Source organism: Diplodia corticola (genome assembly GCF_001883845.1).
Source record: "Diplodia corticola strain CBS 112549 chromosome Unknown scaffold46, whole genome shotgun sequence".
Lineage (NCBI taxonomy): Eukaryota > Fungi > Ascomycota > Dothideomycetes > Botryosphaeriales > Botryosphaeriaceae > Diplodia > Diplodia corticola.
Genome location: NW_017971525.1, coordinates 135,140 through 154,950, shown reverse-complemented (window position 1 = coordinate 154,950; position 19,811 = coordinate 135,140). Strand labels below are relative to the sequence as shown.

Below are 19,811 nucleotides of genomic sequence, written 5' to 3'. Positions count from 1 at the left end.
TCGCAGCTCCGGTTTGTTCGAGCTTTCAAACCTCACCCACCTACCGACACAACCTTGAATGCGCACCACGGCCTCTTTTCCCATCAGCCCGCCGCAAGGCTAGCTCTACCCGCACCCACCTCTAACAATGCCGCCGCCCATCAAGCGCAAGCGGTCCGAACGCGGCCCCTACAACCCGCAGGACGTTGGCGACGGCGCCGGACCGCGGCCGTCGCCCCACCGGCCGCAGAACCTCAACCTCGCGCAGCAGAACCAGTACGCCGGCAATGGCGGAGGCCGGGGCGGCCGGGGCGGAGGAGCACGGCGCGAGAGTCGCGGAGGCAGCAGCGGAGGCAACAGCAGCGGTGCGCGCGGTGGCCGCGGTGAGCGAGAAGCCGGCAGCCCGGTGACCACTACTACTGGCGGTGACTCTAACGCGCAGTCTCCAGTCTCGAGGGCCAGCCCGGCCTCCTTTTCCAGGCCGGAGAACAACCCGCCGTCGCCGACCTTGACGCGCCCGCCGTCGGCGCAGGCGGCTCGGCCTGCCACTCCCCAGGACCATTCGCGCCCTGCTCCTCCGGCACCACCGGCGCCGCAGCCCGTGCTGCTGCAGAAGGCTCCCGCGCTGAAGCCGCCGATCAAGTTCGTGTACAAGTACATAACGGATGAGCAGAAGGCTGTGTGGAGAACGACTGGAAGGAAGGCCGTCTTGGACGCTGCTGTGGAGGCGCAAGAGAAGGGAGATGTTCTGACGCAGAGCATAATCTTTCAAGAGATCATCAGAGCGGGGTTGGATGACAGGATAGACCCGGCCGATGCGGGACGCGTCGTCAAGGAAGTATTGGCGGAGGCCGGCGACGCTGTTGCAGAGAATGCTTCAATGTTCCTCGACACCATGTCGGTTTCCACCAGCATGGACCCCGTCACCCGCGGCCTTTGGGACCTTCTCGTCGCGACAGGCATCTCGCCCATGCAGATGAAAGAAGAGCTGGACATACCGCAGCTGCAAGAGTTGGGCATGGTCCGGAAAACATTCGAGAGGATGGGCACCCGCATGGCAACGAACCAGCTCTATCGCCAGTCTAACTACAACTTACTCCGCGAGGAATCTGAAGGATACGCCAAGCTCATGACCGAGTACTTTACCACCTCCAACAACGAGGAACCGACATGGACCGCCGCCGCCGCCGCTTTTCAACGCGTGAAGGCCCTGATTGGTGCCTTTGACCTGGACGTCGGACGCGCCCTAGACGTAACGCTGGACGTGTTTGCGAACCTCATGATAAGACATTACCGCTTCTTCGTCAAGTTCATGCGTGCGAGTTCGTGGTGGCCGGAGGAGAAATCGTACGAAAACCTGGACTGGGAGACCCTAGGAGTCGACTCTTTACCGAGATGGGCGCATCCTGGAGCTTCCGGATACCAGCACACAGATAAGGACGTGGAGGAAATAGCAGAGCTGTGCGAAGTCAGAGACAACAAGTTCTGGCAACGAGTACGGGAAGTGGGCTTGGAGGCTTTCTTCGAGCTTGGCGGACGTCGTATCACGAAGGGCGAGGTGACCCTGGAAGCTGGCGAGTCCGTTGCAGAGAGACTCGAGAAGATCGAGAAGGAGAGAGGGATGAGGGACGGGTCCAAGCCTGAGGACATGACGGAGGCCGTGTTCAACAAGGAGTGGATGGCAGTGACGAAGACCCTCCCACCGCCCGGAAACCGCGTCGCTGCACAACTTCTTGGCTTCAAGCTCCGTTTCTACGCCTCCTCTGCGAGAGACCCTGAAGACAGATTTCCTGAGAACTTGGTCTTCCTTGCGGCCCTGTTGATCAAGATCGGCTTTGTCTCCCTGCGAGACTTGTACCCCCATCTTTATCCCGCGGACAAAGACATGGCTGCTGTAAAGGAGAAGTTGATGAAGGAGAAGGAGGAGCGTGAGAGGAAGAACAAACCTGGTGGTGGTCAGATGAACGCCCTTGCGATGGCAGGAGCTTTGGCCGACGACACAATTCCAGCACCCACAGCAGCCTCGAGGCTGCGCGAAGCTGAAAACAGCAGAGCTTCTTCCGCAAAACCGGAGGACAAGGCCGGTACACCAAAATCCGACAAGCCTGAGGAGATGACGAAGGAGGAGCTGTTGGGTGAGCCCACGGACCAGAAGATCGCTCTGCTCAAGAGTTTGCTCTGCATCGGCGCCATTCCAGAATCTCTCTACATCCTCGGAAAGTTCCCTTGGTTGATGGATGTGCACCCTGACCTGCCGGAGTACATTCATCGGATATTGCACCACAGTCTCCACAAGGTCTATAACGCTTTACGGCCCATGCAAGGCCATGACCAAGTTAGACTTGTGAAGAAGGCTGAAGTCGAGAAGGGTGGAGCTGAGAAGGGAGAGCTGAAGAGCACCGATCCTCCACCTCGCAGGACGTTGCGCTGGGCTTCGGTCGAGAAGCAGGGTTCTCACAACGACTCGCAGATTGTCGACTACCGGTTCTACTGGGAAGACTGGTCGAACAACGTCCCAATATGCCAGACTGTCGATGATGTCTTCCTTCTCTGCAGCTCTTTCCTCAACTTGTCTGGAGTCAAGATCGGCCAAGACCCTGCCTTGCTGACGAAGCTAGCACGCATCGGCAAGTGGAGCTTGTCAAAGGACGATTCGGACGCGAATTTCACCCGCTGGATCGACCTCTCGAAGAGACTCTTGGTTCCGGCCCTTAGCTTGACGAAAGCCAACCCTGGCGTCGTTAACGAAGTCTTCGATTTGCTGAAGCTCTTCTCCACATCAACTCGGTACTCCATCTATGCGGAATGGTACACTGGCCAGACCTCGAGGTTACCTGACATCAAGTCGGCCTTCGACCAATCGACTGCCGAGACGAAAGACGTCTTGAAGCGTATCAGCAAGACCAACACAAAGCAGATGGCAAGAGCACTCGCAAAGGTTGCTTATGCATCTCCTGGTATCGTCTTCAAGGTCGCTCTGAACCAGATCGAGTCCTACGACAACCTCGTTCAAGTCATTGTGGAGTGCGGCCGATACTTTACCTACCTCGGCTATGACGTTTTGACATGGTCCCTCATGAGCTCCCTTGGTGGAAAGGGCCGTTCCCGTCAACAAGACGATGGTATGCTCACCAGTCGCTGGTTACAGTCCCTTTCTTTCTTCGCAGGCAGCGTCTTCAAACGATACACCGTCATGAATGCCACGCCAATCCTCCAGTACGTGACATATCAGCTGAAGAACGGCAACACCACCGACCTGGATGTTTTGGAGCAGATCATGACGCAAATGACCGGGATTCCTGTCGAACCTACATTTACGGACAACCAGTTGCAAGGCATGGCTGGTGGCGACCTCCTTCAAGCTCAGATCCTGGAGCAAATACAGGATTTCCGTAACCAGTCGAGCTTCAAGGGGCCTGCCAAGCGACTTTTGAGGGCTTTGGTCGAGCCAGGTCTGGCAGGGCAACTGCTCATTGCCATCGCACAAGAGCGCCAGCTGTTCCCTCATTCTGAGCTGATCGCTGACGCGCCTTTGAAGGTTGTCGGAGTGAATATGGATAGGCTTACTAGGATTTTCTTCCAGTACCTTGAGGCTCTCAGGTCTAACCTCACCGTCAAAGATTTCGATGCTGCAATCCCTGACGTCGTATCTCTCATGTCGGAGTTCGGCATCGAAGCGAGTATTGCATTTGCAGTTTCCAGGCGGAGCCTTTCGCAAGCGGTATTGGATGACTTGGCTGCTGCGGAAGAAGAGAAGAAGCAGAAGGAGGAACATGAGAAGGCTAAAGAGGATGCAAAGGAGGGGTCAAAGACCGAGGAGAAACCAGCAACGAACGGAGATGTCGACATGGCTGATGCTCCTGGAGATGGTCAGGAGGGGAGTGGTGAGAAGAACGAAGGGGTCAAAGAAGAGGCTGCGGTCAAAGAGGAAACAGAAGAGAAGGAAGAAGCTACTGTCAGTGCTCCGACACCAGTACCGTCCACGCCAGCACAGCCAACACCGGAAGAGACCTCGCCTCCTGCAATCAAGGACCTTATGGACAGGCTGAGGACAGCTTTACCGGAGGGCTTCGAGGATAAGATGAGCCTTTCTTTCTACGCGACATTCTGGCAACTATCCCTCCACGACATGTCCGTCCCCACCCAGGCCTACGAAGACGAGATCAAGACTCTGCAAAAGAAGATCACTGCGGTCGTTTCAGACCGGTCAGACGTGTCTGTTGCAGGGATCAAGAAGAGGGATGCGAAGAAGAAAGAACTGAATGATCTGCAAGATCGCCTAAGGGCCGAGATGAAGGTCCAAGTGCAGACATATTCGATGGTCCGCTCTCGCCTGCAGAAAGAAAAGGCCCATTGGTTCGCTGGTCACAAGCTTGCCATGAGCCCCGCCCTTCACGACTATCTCATCCAGGAGTGTTTCCTTCCGCGCCTGATCCTCTCCCAGTTCGATGCGCAATACGTCTTCCGGATGCTTATATACCTTCACGGCGCCGGCACACCGGGCTTCCGCACGATGTTCTTGATCGATCGAATCCTGAGGGAGAAGCAGTTAACGGCACTCATCTTCATCTGCACACCTCAAGAAGTCAGTAACCTGGGCCATTTCCTGAATCTGCTTCTTTTGGAGCTTGGCAAATGGCATGCCGACGCAGCGATCTACGAGAGAACGGCTTACGGCGCGAAGAAGGATCTTCCTGGCTTCGGTCGTAAGTTCAATGAGGATAGGCAACCGGAGGTCTTCCTCACCTACGAAGATTTCCGGCGCTTGCTCTACAAGTGGCATGTCAGCATCAACAATGCTCTGAAGGCGTGTCTTTCTGGCGGCGAGTATATGCATATTCGCAACGCCATCATCCTCCTCAAGGTCATCTCTCACAACTTCCCTCGTATCAACTTCATGGGCAAGCAACAGCTTGAGTGTATTGTGAAGCTATCGAGGGAGGATCCCAGAGGTGACTTGAAGCTGGCGGCAGCATCGCTCATTGGTGATCTGAAGAAAAAGGAGGGCGAGTGGATGCTCCCCCAGGCTTTCAAGCTGGTTGGTCTAACCTGGGACCCGTCACTGGATCGTTACATTGTGGTTAATGATGGACAGGCCGACCCCAACGCGCCACAGAAACCCAACAGTCGTGCTACTACCGAGGGTGCGAGCACGCCACAGCCCGGTCAAGTCAAGCTCAACGCATCCGCTGTGGAATTCAAGCCCACTCAGCAATCGTAAGTTCTCTTCGCTCTTGTTGTAGCCGATTCGAATTTCGACATTCCCTAACGATCCGGTAGCAATGGCGTCGCACCAAACGGCATGAGGGGTGATAAGGACGCCGAAGATGGTGAGATCGGCGATGTGAAGGACAGGACCGACCAAACAACGGTTTCAGTGGCGGGAGGAGAGAGAGACAGGGGTTCAGAGTCAAAGGCCAGCACACCTGGACCGACTCCGTCGCAGCAACCGAGCAGAGGACCTCACACGGACTCCAAACCTTCAACTCCCGTTCCTCCGCATGGCCAAGGCCCGTCGTCACGTCCGGATACTGGAAGGGGACCGCCGCCTGCTGGATCCGGCGGACGTCTGCCCCATGCCCTTCCGAACCGACCTGATACGCAACCCACGAGGGGCCGTATGGGCGACAGACAAGATCGTCCACCAAGACACGATGGACGTGGTCCGCCTAATCATGACTACGGCCGCCTTGAGCGCCCAGGAGATATGCCTCGAGATTTCCCCGATCGAACAAGGGATGCGTCGTTGGGTCGTCGACCCCGTAGCAGGAGCCCAGCTTCCACTCATATGGACCGAGATCGGCGTGATCCTCAATGGCAGGGACCCCGGGAAGCGTGGGAAGATGACCGAGGGCGGCCGCTCCCCAGAGACGCTCGCCAAAGTGTGAGGGCGCCTCCGCAGTGGAATGAACCTCCTCCGCGGGGCAGGCCTTTTGAATCGTCCAGTGATGGTCCGCGCGGCCGTGCTCCATACGATCAGCAGAGCCAGTCTGGAGAGGGGCGCAACTGGCAGTCTGGACCGATGCCCCCGCCTGCTGCAGGACCGTACCAACACCCTGAGCGTGCGGGCCGGTTTGGGGAACGCGGGCCCCCCGGACCGCTTCCTGATAGACCATCTGGACCCGCAGACCGCACCGGCATGAACCCAGATCGTGCGGCTCTAATCGATGCTGACGTTGGACCCCGTCGCCCTGAGAGATTCGGTTCCGAAAGGGACAGCCGTCGCGACAGAGGGTCAAGGCCTCATTCCCCTCGACGTGGGGACGAGCGCGCGCCAGCATTCCCTCCTCGCGACGACTACCGCGATGAGCGTGCGCCTTCTAGCCAAGATCGCCTGCCTCCCGCATACCCGTCCAGCCGTGATCGCCGAGACGACCCCAACTCGATTCCGCCAACTGGGCCGCGTAGCGATCGTCCAAGCAGGAGTGATTACCCTGGACCATCGGGACCTCGTGGTGGAAGGGAGCTCTTTGAACCCTCAGCCCCGCGACCGCCTCCGGCGGACCCGAATCACGGCCGTCTCAATCAGGACTTTATGCCATCGCGCTCTTCGGACCCCAGTTACGGTCGCCTCAATGCACCAGATGCGCCCTCTGGCCCTCGTGGTAGAGGTGCTGCCGGCCGCGGCAGAAACCAGCCCGGCTCAGTTCCTCAGTCTCCTATCAGCGAACGTGGTCCCCCTCTTGGACCCAATGCTGATAGAGATAGAAGGGAGCACTGGGAGTCGTTTGACCACGGCCCTCCAACGCCATCGAACGACGGCCCTGACACATCGGGGATCCATCCCGATCGCCTGAGACAGATACCCGCCGCACGGAGCGACATGCCCGCCCCGCCTCCTTCATTCCCTCCCCCATCCGGCCCTCGTGGATCTCACAGACAACAGCCTTCGGCCAGCGGTTCCGACTTCTCCATGACAAACGCGCGCAACCCCCCCACGGGCCCGGCGTCGTCCTCGGAGCGCCGCCACGAAGACAAGCGCTTCGCCGGCATCAACAACATGCTCCAGCAAAGCGGCAGCTCGCCCGGCGGCGGCGGTTACCGCAACGACGCCGGCGGGCCCTCGTCCTCGGACCGCGGCGCGTCGATCCGCGGCCGCGCCGGCGGCGGCGGCGGCGGCGGCGGACGTCCCGGCAGCACAAACTCGCCCGCGGCCTCCCAGCCCAGCACGCCGATCCCGTCTCATCATCTGGACGCGCCGCCTCGCGGTGGCGACGGACGGCCCGACCTCTTGCCCAGAGGACCTGGAGGCGGCGGCGGCAATGGTGGTGGTGGTGGTGGAGACGTCCTTCCGGCAGCAGCGGGCGACGAGCGCGACCACCGCGGCGGACGTCGCGGCGAACGCAGCGAGCGCCGCTCCGGCCGCCACAGGTCGACCAGCCCGCGCGAGTCGTCATCGCGCCGCGGCGGCGGAGCGGAAGATTCCAACAAGCGTGGCGGCGGGCCATCGTCGTCGTCGATGGCGGACGTCGGACCGCCGCTCCCGCCCCCGCCGTCGTCGTCTCATCTACCTCCTCCGCGAGAGAGCAGCAGCAGGCGCAGCGGAAGGAGCGGCGGCGACGAGAGGGAGAGCGGCGGCCATCATCGCGACAGCAGGAGGAGCTTGCGCGGCAGCGATGGCGGCGGCGGCGGCGGATGGGGCAGCAGCGACCATCACGACGTCGGTGGCGGCATGCCCGGCAGTCAGGCGTACGGACCATCGTCGAACGGAGAAATGGGTGGCGGCGGCGGCGGCGGACGCGGCAGCAGCAGCATGCGTAACGGACCGGGCGATGGCAGTGGCAGGAGCAGGGAGCCGCGGGAGCTTCGCGAGCCTCGTGAGGGTAGGGAGAGCAGGGAGAGCCGAGGCGGCGGCGGCGGCGGCGGCGGCGGTGGTGGTACGGGGTCGGAGAGGGAGCCGAGGGAGTCGAGGGATAGGAAGAGGAATAGGGGCGGTGGAGACGTGGATGGTGGTGGGGCGCACGCGGGTGCTGGTGCGGAAACCGGCGGCAGCGGTGGTGGTGGTGGTTCTGGAGGAGGCAGCAGCAGCAAGAGGTCGAGGAGGGGAGAGAGGACGTGATCGGATCGAAGATGTCGTCGGGCTTTCTTCTTCCCTTTCCACTTATTATTTTCGGCTTCTTTTTTTTCCTGCTGCTGACCGGAACAGCGCTGGCTGGCTGACTGGCTGTCTGGCTGGCTGACATATGCTTCCGAGGCGGGATATACAAGCGCACGACTCGGGCGAGAGCAATGCGGGTTTCTCAAAAAGAATGTGGTTGTGGTTTTCCCTTTTTCTTTTTTTTTTGTTCTTCATACGAAGGAAGGGGGGTTTTCTCGCCGTGTCCGGAGTGGAATGGAACGGAACGAAACCCACCCCCCTGGTTTAGCTTTTTCCTTGTCGTTCTCGACAAATTTTTTTCTTTCTTCTTCCTTTTTTCTCTTCTTCTTCTTCATCTTCATCTTCATCTTCCTTTTTGTAAGGATCAGACGGCTGAGCACAACACACACATGCATTGATGGGCGCATATCTTGTGGACTGGGGCTTCTTTTTTATTTTTTGCTTCCCTTTTGGTTTTCTTTCTCCTTTTAGTTTTTGTGTGTTTTTTTTGCTATCACCACTTCTTTCTTCTCTTCTGGCTGCCAATCTAGCTAGGTAGAGGGAGGGGTTGGTTGGTTGGTTGGTTCCGAGCTGGCCGACAGCCAGGTGAGGGGTGATAAAAGGCAGTGTCAGTGGCAGGGAAGGTAGTTAGAGTATCTTCGATGGAGAAGAAGAAGATGATGAAGAAGATGAGATGAATGAAAAGATGATGGAAGGGTGAAAGATGAAGATGATTGTGCGTGCATGAGTGAGTTTGCTGTAACTGATTGAAATGGAAGGGTGAAGATGAGGACGATGGTGCATGCATGGGTGTGCTGTGACTGATTGGGATGCGAGGCTCAACTTCAGCGTGTTGCCCGACGTATGGGGCACCACCTCTGGCTTGGCAATGGGGCTCGTCGCAGGCAACCGTCGGCGAGGCTGGACCAGGCGGGCGACAGACGGAGGGTTACATGGCCGAAAACCCACGTCTGCGGGTTTACAGTATCCGTCCAATCAGATGGCAAGGTGAGCATATACGACATCACCGATCCGCATGTTGTTTTATTTTTTATTTTTTCGCAAGCGACAGTGCTTTACCGGTCAGGCTTCACGCACAGCAGTCTTTCGGCAGTGTTCAGAACGTACCACCTAGCGAACTGTTGGGTGGAGGCGCTGGTCGGCTTTTGGCGGCCTCTCATCAGGCTGTCAGGGAACCCCATGCTGCTTTTGCCTGCTTTTGTCTGCTTTTGTCTGGCCTTGCCGACCGTCGGCAGTTCGCATGGTGCTGAATGCGGTCTTCGGCATTTTTTCTCTGCACCGGCATATCGCAAGATCGTAGACTGGTCCGGTTGTGGTTGTAGAGTGTCTGTGTAAGGCAGCACTGGCGCGGCGTGCTAGCCTTGGGCTGACGTTTCAATTGATATAAATCAGCTGGATAGCCGCCGTCGTTGCCGCGCTTCGAGCCGCAATGTCGCAATGCCGTTTACGAACCGTCGCCAGGAATCCACACCTTTGCCGCGGACTTGTTGTGTCGGCGGCCCTGATGGCCGGGGACCTTCTGCGCGAATGGGGCAACCGCCCTCGAGCCTGCGCAGCCGCTTCCGACTGCACATGACAGTTGCCCGAGGCATGTAGCGAGCGCTGCTGTGCCCAAGCAAGAGTCGAAGGACTTGTCAGCCGTCTCGCCTACCATGGTTTTCGACAGCGCAGCACAACACCGCCTCAACCACCAAAACCAGCGCACGCGCACCGGCGCATTTCAACGCCCTGCTCTCTCTCTCTTTACGCGCAAGTATGCCTTGCCTTCGCCCACCGGAATTGCTCCGCTGCGTAACAACCATCTCGCGCGCGAGGCCGCCAGCATCACATGTATTGCAACCCTGGATCTCGCCCTTCCGCACCTCTTGCTGTCGTCAAGGCTGCCCATCGCCGTCCAATGACCGGCCCCGACGAGTCCTTCGCCCAACATGGTTTCTGCTGGTTTCCTCCTCCCCTCAACACTACCTACTGCTGGTTTTCCGTATATTCATAGCCCGAAATTGCGCGCTTCGCCTCCGCGCGCAGTCGCGGGGCGTCGAGAGGATGTATTCCAACCATGGCCGACCAGACTGTCCGCATAAAACCGTCTGCTTTGGCTGCGCAATTCAACTGCATTCGAACCGCGATACTTGAGTCTCCAACCGACAACTCTACAACAAATCCCTGACGAAACCATGCCTTCTGATCAAACTCTCCCTCACTTTCACCCTGACCTCGTTGCCAACAACGGCAATGCCCATGGCTACAACCATGGCCATCCTGACCGCAACCAGTACCCGCCAATGGTAAACGGCAGCATTTTGGAGGCTCATGCCGCCATTTGGGTCCCAAATGGCACGGCCGTGTCTCCTGGTGGTGGCCATCATCGGGATCGGGTCTCTGGTGTTGGCAGCTCCCGTTCCTACCCTGCCCCCGACCCCACGATGGTCAACCCCAGGGTGCCAGAGCCAATCATGCAGTACGGCATGCCATCTCCTCCCTCTTCTGCCGGCTTTCCTTCGCCCGAGCAGCGGCGCGCCACGATCCCCCGTCGCCCTCTCGGCGCACCGTCAGCTCAAGGCGCACCGGTGATGCCACGGTCCAGAAACCCAGCCCGCAACGACCGGAACTTCGTCTGCTGCGGGACGCAGTATAGCTCCAAGTTCACATTCGACCGGCATCGACGCGAAAGCCGGACATGTCCGTATGGCGACGGCGGCCGCGAGTTCCGTTGCTTCTTGTGCGGTACGAGGCCGTTCGGGCGGCGGAACACGCTGAAGCAGCACGTCCACGAGGTGCATCAGTGTTCGCCAAAAGATGCGAAGAAGTACGTCGACACGTGGTATCAGCGGAACGGCGCCGAGAACGACTATCCCGAGGCGTCGGTGGGGTTATGACGGCTGCTCTTCATCCCTTGCTCTTTCTTTTCTTTTTTTCTTCCCTCCAGCTCATGGCGTCGTCGTGCTACGACTCTCTCTCTCTCTCTCTCTCTCTCTCTCTCTTTAGCGATGTTTCTTTTGATGATACCCTCGCGTTGTGTATACCCTCACCCCCTGCCCTTTTTCTTTTGTTCGCTTTCCGCTCGTTGTCGCTTTTCCTTGTGCTTGTCCGAGGAGGCGGGAGCATGATGGACGTTGAGTTTTTTTTCGAGGATGGGAAGAGGTGGGCACGGCCGAACCTTATCAGACGGGCGGGGGATAAATACCCAAGCAACGTTGAGTGCGGGGGTTGTGCGGGATCGAGATCGAGCTCGGATTATTGGACGGAAGTCGCAGCCCTTGCTTGTAACGCACGATTAACGTTAGGCGAACTATTGATTATTCCAGACTTAATGCATTATCTCCGTTCCTCTTATCGTACGCATTTCATGCTGGTCCTTTCGAAAGGATGACGGTCGTGGAGTCATATGGGCATTCCGAAATGGGTCTGGAAGGGCATATTTTAGAACTTACAGCAGCAGAGCAGCAGTAGTTCTCGTTGCAGGTCACCACACCGGCCGTTAATAACGTCGACATCTTGGCGAGACTGCCCCCGTCTCCAGCCGGTGTATCATAGGCTGCTCCATTCGCCCATGCCATGGATGCTCGGAACGAGTATTTTCGGTCTGCAACTAGCATCCGTGGAGTATCAGAAACTTCTTCGGCCATCCGCTATGGCAGGCCGTTGCGGCAGCCTTCAAGCTAGTCCCGATCCGGAAATCGAGCATAAAATTTTGCCCGACCTCCACGTCCTCTCGACCTTGCAACATGGCGCTCTCCAAACGTTTTCTACCATAGATTCGATCATGAAGAGCCCTCTACGCATGCAGGAAAGGCGTTTTCTTACGATCATATGTGTTGGCCGCCAATCCTCCTCCATCAACAGCATAGGAACTCATCCGAGTTCTCAACATCCGCTGCCCGGCTAGCTCAATCGGTAGAGCGTGAGACTCTTAATCTCAAGGTTGCGGGTTCAATCCCCGCGTTGGGCTCAATTCCCGACTCGTCTTTTTGCGGTTCCGTTGGAGGTGCAAATTTCTTTTGCTTGCGGCCTCATACGAGGGCGCGGACGCCCTCTTTTATGCCCGACCCGGCGGCCCCCGGGCCTACCTCGGAACTTCTAGCCTACCTCGGACCCCCTAGTAGAACCCGGGGGCAGCTGGGAGACACGTGGGTGCTGGAAATAGCTAAGCATCATCGCCTCGCTTGCAAGTACCGTCCGCCCATCGCAATCTTGAACCAAGGCTGAAGCAGAAACCGGAGCAAGCGGTGAGCTTGAGCTGCCCATCGGTGCTTGCTCTCCCAACTCCTGAACGCATACCAAAAATGCGCCATGCGAGGTGGTTTAGGGAGGAGCCGTCTGTCCCGTTTGTTTCGGACAGAAACATCCCTGAATCACCCGTAACTCGTACTGACCAGGGGTTTCGGATGAGAGGTCCGCGAAAAGATGGCGGTATGCCAAAGCTCCTCTAGAGAGGCGATCCGTGCTGATGCGGGACGACGCGAGGCGGCATGAATGTCATGCAGTGGTCGGCCTAAACAGACCGATTCTGGTCCTCTATTGGCTTAAACACCAGCAACCACCATTGGAGGGGAAAAGTGCCAGCAAGACCGCGTTTAGCATGTACACAACTGATTAACCTACAGTCCTGCTTTGATGTCGAGTACCTATGCGGCCGAGGCTCGGACTTTTTTAGTACCAAAGATCACGGACTTCGTGTGAATCTACTTTCCCAGCGTCTGGCTGCGCCGCTAACAGCTCGATCGGGGAATGGGCATGTCGACGGCTTCGGGCCAGAGCCGACAGCTATATCCTTGTCCGTTCCCTGAAACAGCGTCGATCCGAATGTCAAAAAATGCCGTCTCGGCTGCAAGAAGCACCTGCATAAGGCTAAGATGGGCAAAACGTCTGAAGCTGCCTTCCCTAACAGGATTGGGTGCATAGCGCGCAGCACGTGGGGGAGCTCCTTTTTTAATCCAACAGATAGGGTACATCAACCGGGCGGAGCGCACATACACACACTCTCTCTCCTCTCCATCCTGACTCGTGGTCGCGCCAAATCGCTTCGAGCAGTGCCATATAGCCGACCTCGCTCTGCAATACACTCACTCGCTTGCAGGACGTCCGTATATAAAACTCGCCAGGGCCCGTTCCGCTCGCCGAGCATCCCCGCGTCTCGACTTTGACATCCCGTTCTTTTTTTTAAGTTCGTTCGCTCGCTCGCTCGCTATACGTTTGCACGAACCCGTCATCAGTGCACCACGGCCACCACCACCACCACGATGTCGCTCTCCATCCGCCACGGCCTCGTCTGCCTCCTTGCGGCCGGCGCCGGCGTCAGCGGCGTCGGCGCTGCGGCCATCCACCACCGGCGCGACGCCATCGACCACGACGCCGTCGTCGGCTTCCCCGAGACGGTGCCGGCCGGCGCGGTCGGCGAGCTCTACGAGAAGTTCAAGCCCTTCCTGAAGGTCGAGTCCGGCTGCGTCCCCTTCCCGGCCGTCGACGCTCAGGGCAACACCAAGTACGTTTTGTCATCAACCTCTTCTTTCTCTCTTTCCCTTCCTCTCGCGTTTCACACGCTTTCGTACCCGAGTCGTTTCCCCGTGTCCCAAACAAACCGCATTGAGATCATCTTGCTGCCGTCGCGATTTCCCCAACAACAGCAAGATCAGTGCAGTTAGCAGTACATGGCAAGAAATCCGCCTTCCATTCCTCCCCCTGTCCAACCACACATACCACCGCCCATTCCCATGAACTAACAGCCGCTCCCCCTCCCACCCCACAGCGCGGGCCTCAACCCCTCAGGCACCTCGACCGGCGACTGCGACAGCAGCCCGGGTCAAATCTACGTGCGCGGCGGCACGCCCGCCAACGCCAACGCCACCTCGTCCTCCTCCACCACCCCCTCCTACGCCATCATGTACTCATGGTACATGCCCAAAGACTCGCCCTCCACCGGCCTCGGCCACCGCCACGACTGGGAAGGCGTCGTCGTCTGGCTCGGCGGCGACCCCTCATCCCCCGCCACCGCCCAGCTCCTCGGCGTCGCCGCCTCCGGCCACGGCGGGTACGAGACGCGGACGGACGCGCCGGTGGATGAGGATGGAACTAGGACGCGGCCGCTGATCCGGTACTACAACGTGTTCCCCGTCAACCACCAGACGGGCTTCACGAGCGAGGTGGGCGGCGAGCAGCCCATGGTCGCGTGGGAGAGCCTGCCGGACGCGGCGAGGCGGGCGCTGCAGGAGGCGGATTTCGGGAGCGGGAACGTGCCGTTCAAGGACGGGAACTTTGAGGAGAATTTGGCGAAGGCGGCGTTGTCGTGAGGGGTGTGAGTTTGTGAGCTGGAGGAAGGAGGAAGGAAGGAAGGAAGGAAGGAAAAGAGATAGAGGAATGAAGAGCGGGGGGTGCGTGAGTTGGTCGGGGCTTCTTTTTAAGGGGGAGAAGGGAATTGATTAATGGTGGCCACGGATCGCCCTGGTAGTGAAGTATCGTTGCTCACTGATATCCGAATTCGAGAAGTTGATTGAGATTGTAGTCCGACGTTTTTCATAATCAGGCTGATATGCTGCATTCCTAGGGGGGTATGGAGGCTAGCCGTCTTCGTCCCGAGGTAGATCTCCCATTGCGCGCGAATTACTTGCGGTGGACTGACGGCACAGGGCGGCCAAGACTTTCCAGCTGCTATTTCTATTATTGCAACAACATGGGAAAAATAACAAAGGGGCGAATTAGGACGTACGAGCGCAGTTAAAAATGGCATCAAAAGATATCCAAGCCGAGCTTCGACTCACCGACGGCTGTGGAAATTCCATGCGAACCGAAAGCTTCTGTGTGGGTGGTTCGGCGCAAGCGGCGACAGGAGAGCGTCCCACGCGCATAATCGCACCGTCCCCGCACAGGACTCTCGAGTTTCAGCCTTACGCAAAAACCGCTCTCGTTACGATACTAGGAAAATCTGCTCCCCGCCCCGTGACCGCCACTGGAACCTCGCCCGCAGCAACGTGGCCGACCTATCCGACCACGTTCGGGTATACGGGCCGATGATGCCATGGAAAAACCGGCACATGTCCAGTCCACATCGTGGAGAATTAGAGTTGCCGCCTTCGGTTCCGCAGATGCTCTGAGCTTGGAGGATGAGCGCAATCGTTGATCGCTGACGACACCCACGGGGCGTGGGCCAGACACCACCTCCTCTGCCCTACAGCAGCACGGGGCAGCTAGGATGGGCACAATCTTGCCGGAAAGTATTGGAAGACGGGTCCTTATTCATGATCTGCGGGGTTCCGTTGGTCAGGAGGCGCTGCGGAAGACCCTGTTTACTGACGAGTCGTGGTCAGTGCAACGCCTTACGATGCCGTCTTTGCCGGGATGTGCTGTATATCCCAGGTCGTGGCACCCAACACCGTCTTTTACCCTCTCAAAGGGGTATCTTCGTATTGCCGTCCCTAGAACCGCTTTAATCGGCGCCTTCCGCACAGAGAACGCCAATTCTGCGCGAAACGGACTCATGGATGTCTGCCCTTACTACGTGCTCGCGTTCGGGGATGCAAGGGTGCCACTTCAGTGTCATGGTAAGTCGCAACTTTCTGGCCTCTGTTCGTCGAGTCTCACCCGACGCCAATCAGACAAGCCGGCGGTCGTTTCAGCGCACCAAAACCACAGCTTCCTCGGACGCAAAATGCCACGAACAACGAGAATATTCCCTACTGTCTTTCACCTACACAAAGCCGCACAAGTGCAGCAAGTTGAAGCAGCCTGGAGGTCCCGAGAAGCCCAAGCCGACGTTGAAGGCGAAGGTGAAATCAATCGTGTTTGCCATGACCCTCTGCCACGCAAGGAAGAAACGCCGACCGTCCGCGTTTTCGGTGTCCAATGACACTTGGACTAGGAAGGAATATCCCGATCCGCCCGAGCTTGAATCCATCGAGAGGCCGGTAGAGCTTCGTTCGGAAATGGAGCCTCAAGAGCTCGAAGGCGACTATCCGGTCGACTACACGCCTCGAGACGAGCAGCCCGCCCAGGCTGGATCGCAGCCTCAGGCTGGATCCTCCGACCCGGACATTCCTTCAATACAGGTGACAGAAGACCAGACACCACTTCGTCGGTCACCGGAGCCCCAGCCGCAGGTCAGGAGAAAGCCACGTCCAAGCGGATCAGCAGAGCTGAGGATCCCACGCCCTGTTACTCCAGCCGGAAATGGCGCACGGACGACGCAAACCCCAAGCCGTTTCGTTTCCAGGCTGTTGGTGCCCTCATCACCGACGACCCCCTCTCGGAAGTCCGAGGACTCCCCGTGGAATCCAGATGAGGCTGCTTCTGCAGCGGACGAGCCTTATTCTGCTTCCCAATCTCGCATCCCCACATCCTCGTCAGCCCCCTCGACAAGCTCTCCCAAAGCGCCACCGTGCCCCTTGTTCTCCTGTCTCTGCTGGCGTGAGCACAAGTCGGATTCGTTCAACCAACCGCTGTCCGATTCTCCAACATCGACGACCAGCACATTGGTGGACTCACGCCCGTCATCATCCTGGTTGACGGAAAAGCAGGTGTACGAGCCACCGAATCCTGATGATGATGGCACCGCAGCACCACCAAAGCGAAGCTCTGCGCCTCTCGAGTCATCAAAGTGGTTCGAACGCAACTTTCAACCCATGTTCTCCGACAGCGTGAAGGCCGTGCTGAAGCAACCCCTTCCGAAACTCCCGCTGTTCCGACGCTCGGCGCAGAACGACATCGATACCGTCCAAGCGATACGCACCGGGAAGAATCAAGAAAAAGGCACACAGGCGCTAGAAAAGCACAGGGAACTAGACCCTTCACCCGTTCTTTCAGAAGTAAGAGGTGGATGGGACTTGAATCCGGAAAAGACGGGGCTTTTCGTGAGAGAACAGAGGACGCCAGCGAGTCATCCTCCCAATGTCAGGCATGTTGAACGGGCAAAAGGCTGAGTGGAAGAGAGGGGGTTAAAGCTTTCCCAGCTCACGCTCCTACTCTTTCCTCCGGTCTGTTGTCTCGAGAGGTGGGAATAGTAACCAGCAGAGACAACCATGCTGCTCCCGGTGCAGACAGGGATCACCTTTGCTGTGGCCCTTGGCTCCTTGAGAAAGCGTCGTCCAAGTCAGCCTACGCGAAGACCGTGAGGTTTGTTACCGGCTCCAACGCAGGTTTGGACGCCTATCATGTGCTTTTGGATTGTGCGGGATTTCTTGTCCCAGCCCGGTGCCCGCGTACCTCCCGTTGGCTTCCGCAGCCTCTGCCTTTATGCATGGGTGATAAGGTTGAGCGCATTTGCTCGAATATATTGCTGTCTGACCGGAATTCAGCCACCAGAGTTGACACCTGCTCATCGGCGTTCTTTCCTCTTGGTTATTGCTGCTACCAGCTCCGTGGGAGTCGGGATCTCTTTGGTGTTACGCCAGAGCATTCATAGGGACTCGCATGTTGGGCTGAAGTACGGAGAGACGTCAACTTGTGTGCCTGGTCCTTTTGGTTGGTTGTAGGAGACTGGCGTTGCTGGCGAACACGGCATTTGGTGTTGGTAACAGGTGTAAACGATTTCCTGGGCGGGGAATAACGAGCAAACTGGCGCAGGGGACTATTTGAGTGACCGGGGTTTGGCGTATCAAAAGGAACGGAAACCTGGGACTTTAGGAATGTTGGAATGCGTAACTTTACTAGCTTGACATCGAACGAGGATCCCATGTAGATCGACGAGCCCTAAGCAAAAGTTTATTCCCAAACAAGCAGTTATGATCGCCCGAGAAGCGATGTGGCTGGCTGAGTAGCGCCACATCAACACTGTGGATGGAAGACTCTTCTCTGTTCAGAACGGATATGAGAGCAAGGTCGAGCTCCACGAAGGCCAGGAGGATGGACGAAAGAGGTTTCTGGGAGATGGGGCTCAAGACGTGCTTTCCCGCACGGCCAAGGCGGCCCGGGTCGTGGAGATGCAGGTCCGGAGCATGATCCCCCATCAGGCCATCCCTGAAGCACAGAGCGGGACCTGCATCGCGGCGACGGGCCCATAACAAGGGGGATACCGGACGGGACGACACAAAAAGCTCGAGCTCGGGCAGGCCGGGCGCCGAGGCTGTGGTCGGCGGGTCTCTTGATGGATTCCTTGGTCAAGCGGACGACGCGACTGGGGCGTACTATGCCACTTAACGAGGCTTTCGAGGTCGCACAGAGTGAAGACGTGCATTAGTGCTCACCGGCCGCATGTCGCCCTTTCTCGCCAGACGTTCGACGTTGGCGGGGCGAGTGTCGCCCTTTTGACGACGCTGCAGGTGTTCTGTGCCGCATGGCGACGGTTGCAGCAGCCAGCTCCGGGCGGGACTGGGATGTCGCGGCGAGGAGACAGGCAGGGCCGGCTGCGAGAGATGACTGGCTGCAAGCAGCCCGTGCATCAGAGAACTGGGGCGAGGCGGAGGAGAGGCAGAAGTGATGCTGGAGGTGGGCGGGTGGGCAGGCCGGGGCGGAACAGGCCGAGCAGGATCGGCAAGCTCGGCAACGACTTAATTCTGGCCGTCGTGACGTCGCGGCCAAGAAAGCGCCTCTCTGCCGTCGCACCGCCCGCCTCCCCACGCACTTTCCATGCCCCCGCCCTGTCGCCATGCGGACACACGCCTCGCTGGAGAGGGATGAGGAGATCAACACCGCCGCCTGGGTGGCCGCCAGAGGCGCTGCTGTAGGCGCTGCCAAGGTAAGTCCGATGCCGCTCCATCCGCCTGCGCCCTCACGTGCTCCCCGCTGCTCCGGACATGTTTGTCCTTCTGAAGTTGAATCATACATCGAATCCGAGTCAGACGTTCTCGTGTCACCACACGCCGCGCACGTCAAACATGCACTGGCTGATCTTCTGCCCGCAGTGGGGCATCGCCTCTGCCGTTCTAGGCGGAGCGGGCTACATCTTCAGTCCAATCTACCGCGGCCTCACAATCCAATTCAAAGTGTGCGTGATGTGGCCGTCTTTCGGATGTCTCGGCTAACCGCTGCCTAGATTCCTCCAAATGTCGGGCATGACGTTCGGAAGGTATCCATTTATCCCAGACCCCCGGTGCCTATCGTGACTTGTCTTGCTGACACAGCCCCGTCTCTCGCCCGCAGCATTGTTGAAGCCGATCGCCGTTTGATATCCCACGAGCAGTTTGTGCGCGCCCAGAAACGCCTGGCCAGAGATGCCGAAGTATGGCGTCGGTACGAGGAGGAGTTTGAGGAGTTGGGCACGCCTGGGGTTGCTGCGGAAAGCAAAGTGAGCAACCAGAGCCAGCAAAAATAAAATGCGACGTGCGGAAACATGACCCTATCTGGCCCATGAACATGGACAACAGACAGTCATGACTGAGCACCTCGTCCTCGAACCCACAGCCACTCCGGCCATTCTCGCTCTGTTGATATCGGCACCAATGCCCAACGGCTCTCACCTGATGTAAGCGGTTGATCCGTCTCAGCTCGGCTCCGCAGGCGAACGAGGTCCGCGCTCAAATCCGATATATATCAATGCATATGAGCTATGTCAAATGTCTCCGAGTGTTCTGTCGTCGCAATCAACAGTGCTGTGCCGCGCGGAGCCATCCGCGAGCTTCGGCAAATGGACTCGAAAGCAAGACTACTAGCTTGATCCTTATGCAAAAAGCAGTAGGGGCCAATTTAGTTCATGGCTCATCGTTGGAATTACTCAGTGAGAGCAAGCGCTGACGAACTAGGTCCGATTAGGCAATAGTAATGATCGCGGCAGACCCGAGCCGGGCGACCGAGACGACCAACATCGCAA

The 19,811-nt window shown here is 58.1% G+C and overlaps 5 protein-coding genes across 5 annotated transcripts; all 5 read left to right on the top strand.

The window, feature by feature from the left end:
• Window positions 1-127: 127 nt before the first annotated feature.
• BKCO1_4600056 (tho2 protein) lies at window positions 128-8,038 on the top strand (the record flags this gene model as incomplete). The annotated part of the gene is made up of 2 exons (XM_020276316.1): window positions 128-5,196; window positions 5,260-8,038. The coding sequence occupies 2 exons, from the start codon at window positions 128-130 to the stop codon at window positions 8,036-8,038; spliced, it is 7,848 nt and encodes a 2,615-aa protein (XP_020127894.1).
• Window positions 8,039-10,251: 2,213 nt separating this feature from the next.
• BKCO1_4600055 (uncharacterized protein) lies at window positions 10,252-10,953 on the top strand (the record flags this gene model as incomplete). The annotated part of the gene is made up of 1 exon (XM_020276315.1): window positions 10,252-10,953. One exon carries the CDS (start codon window positions 10,252-10,254, stop codon window positions 10,951-10,953), a length of 702 nt encoding a protein of 233 aa, XP_020127896.1.
• A 2,364-nt stretch (window positions 10,954-13,317) lies between these two features.
• BKCO1_4600054 (npp1 domain protein) lies at window positions 13,318-14,364 on the top strand (the record flags this gene model as incomplete). Its single annotated transcript, XM_020276314.1, has 2 exons — window positions 13,318-13,559; window positions 13,824-14,364. The coding sequence occupies 2 exons, from the start codon at window positions 13,318-13,320 to the stop codon at window positions 14,362-14,364; spliced, it is 783 nt and encodes a 260-aa protein (XP_020127860.1).
• Window positions 14,365-15,609: 1,245 nt separating this feature from the next.
• On the top strand, window positions 15,610-16,986 carry BKCO1_4600053 (mucus-binding protein; the record flags this gene model as incomplete). The annotated part of the gene is made up of 1 exon (XM_020276313.1): window positions 15,610-16,986. One exon carries the CDS (start codon window positions 15,610-15,612, stop codon window positions 16,984-16,986), a length of 1,377 nt encoding a protein of 458 aa, XP_020127891.1.
• A 1,664-nt stretch (window positions 16,987-18,650) lies between these two features.
• BKCO1_4600052 (imidazoleglycerol-phosphate dehydratase protein) lies at window positions 18,651-19,470 on the top strand (the record flags this gene model as incomplete). The annotated part of the gene is made up of 5 exons (XM_020276312.1): window positions 18,651-18,740; window positions 18,907-18,989; window positions 19,038-19,070; window positions 19,145-19,289; window positions 19,369-19,470. 5 exons carry the CDS (start codon window positions 18,651-18,653, stop codon window positions 19,468-19,470), a joined length of 453 nt encoding a protein of 150 aa, XP_020127890.1.
• Between the last annotated feature and the right edge of the window lie 341 nt (window positions 19,471-19,811).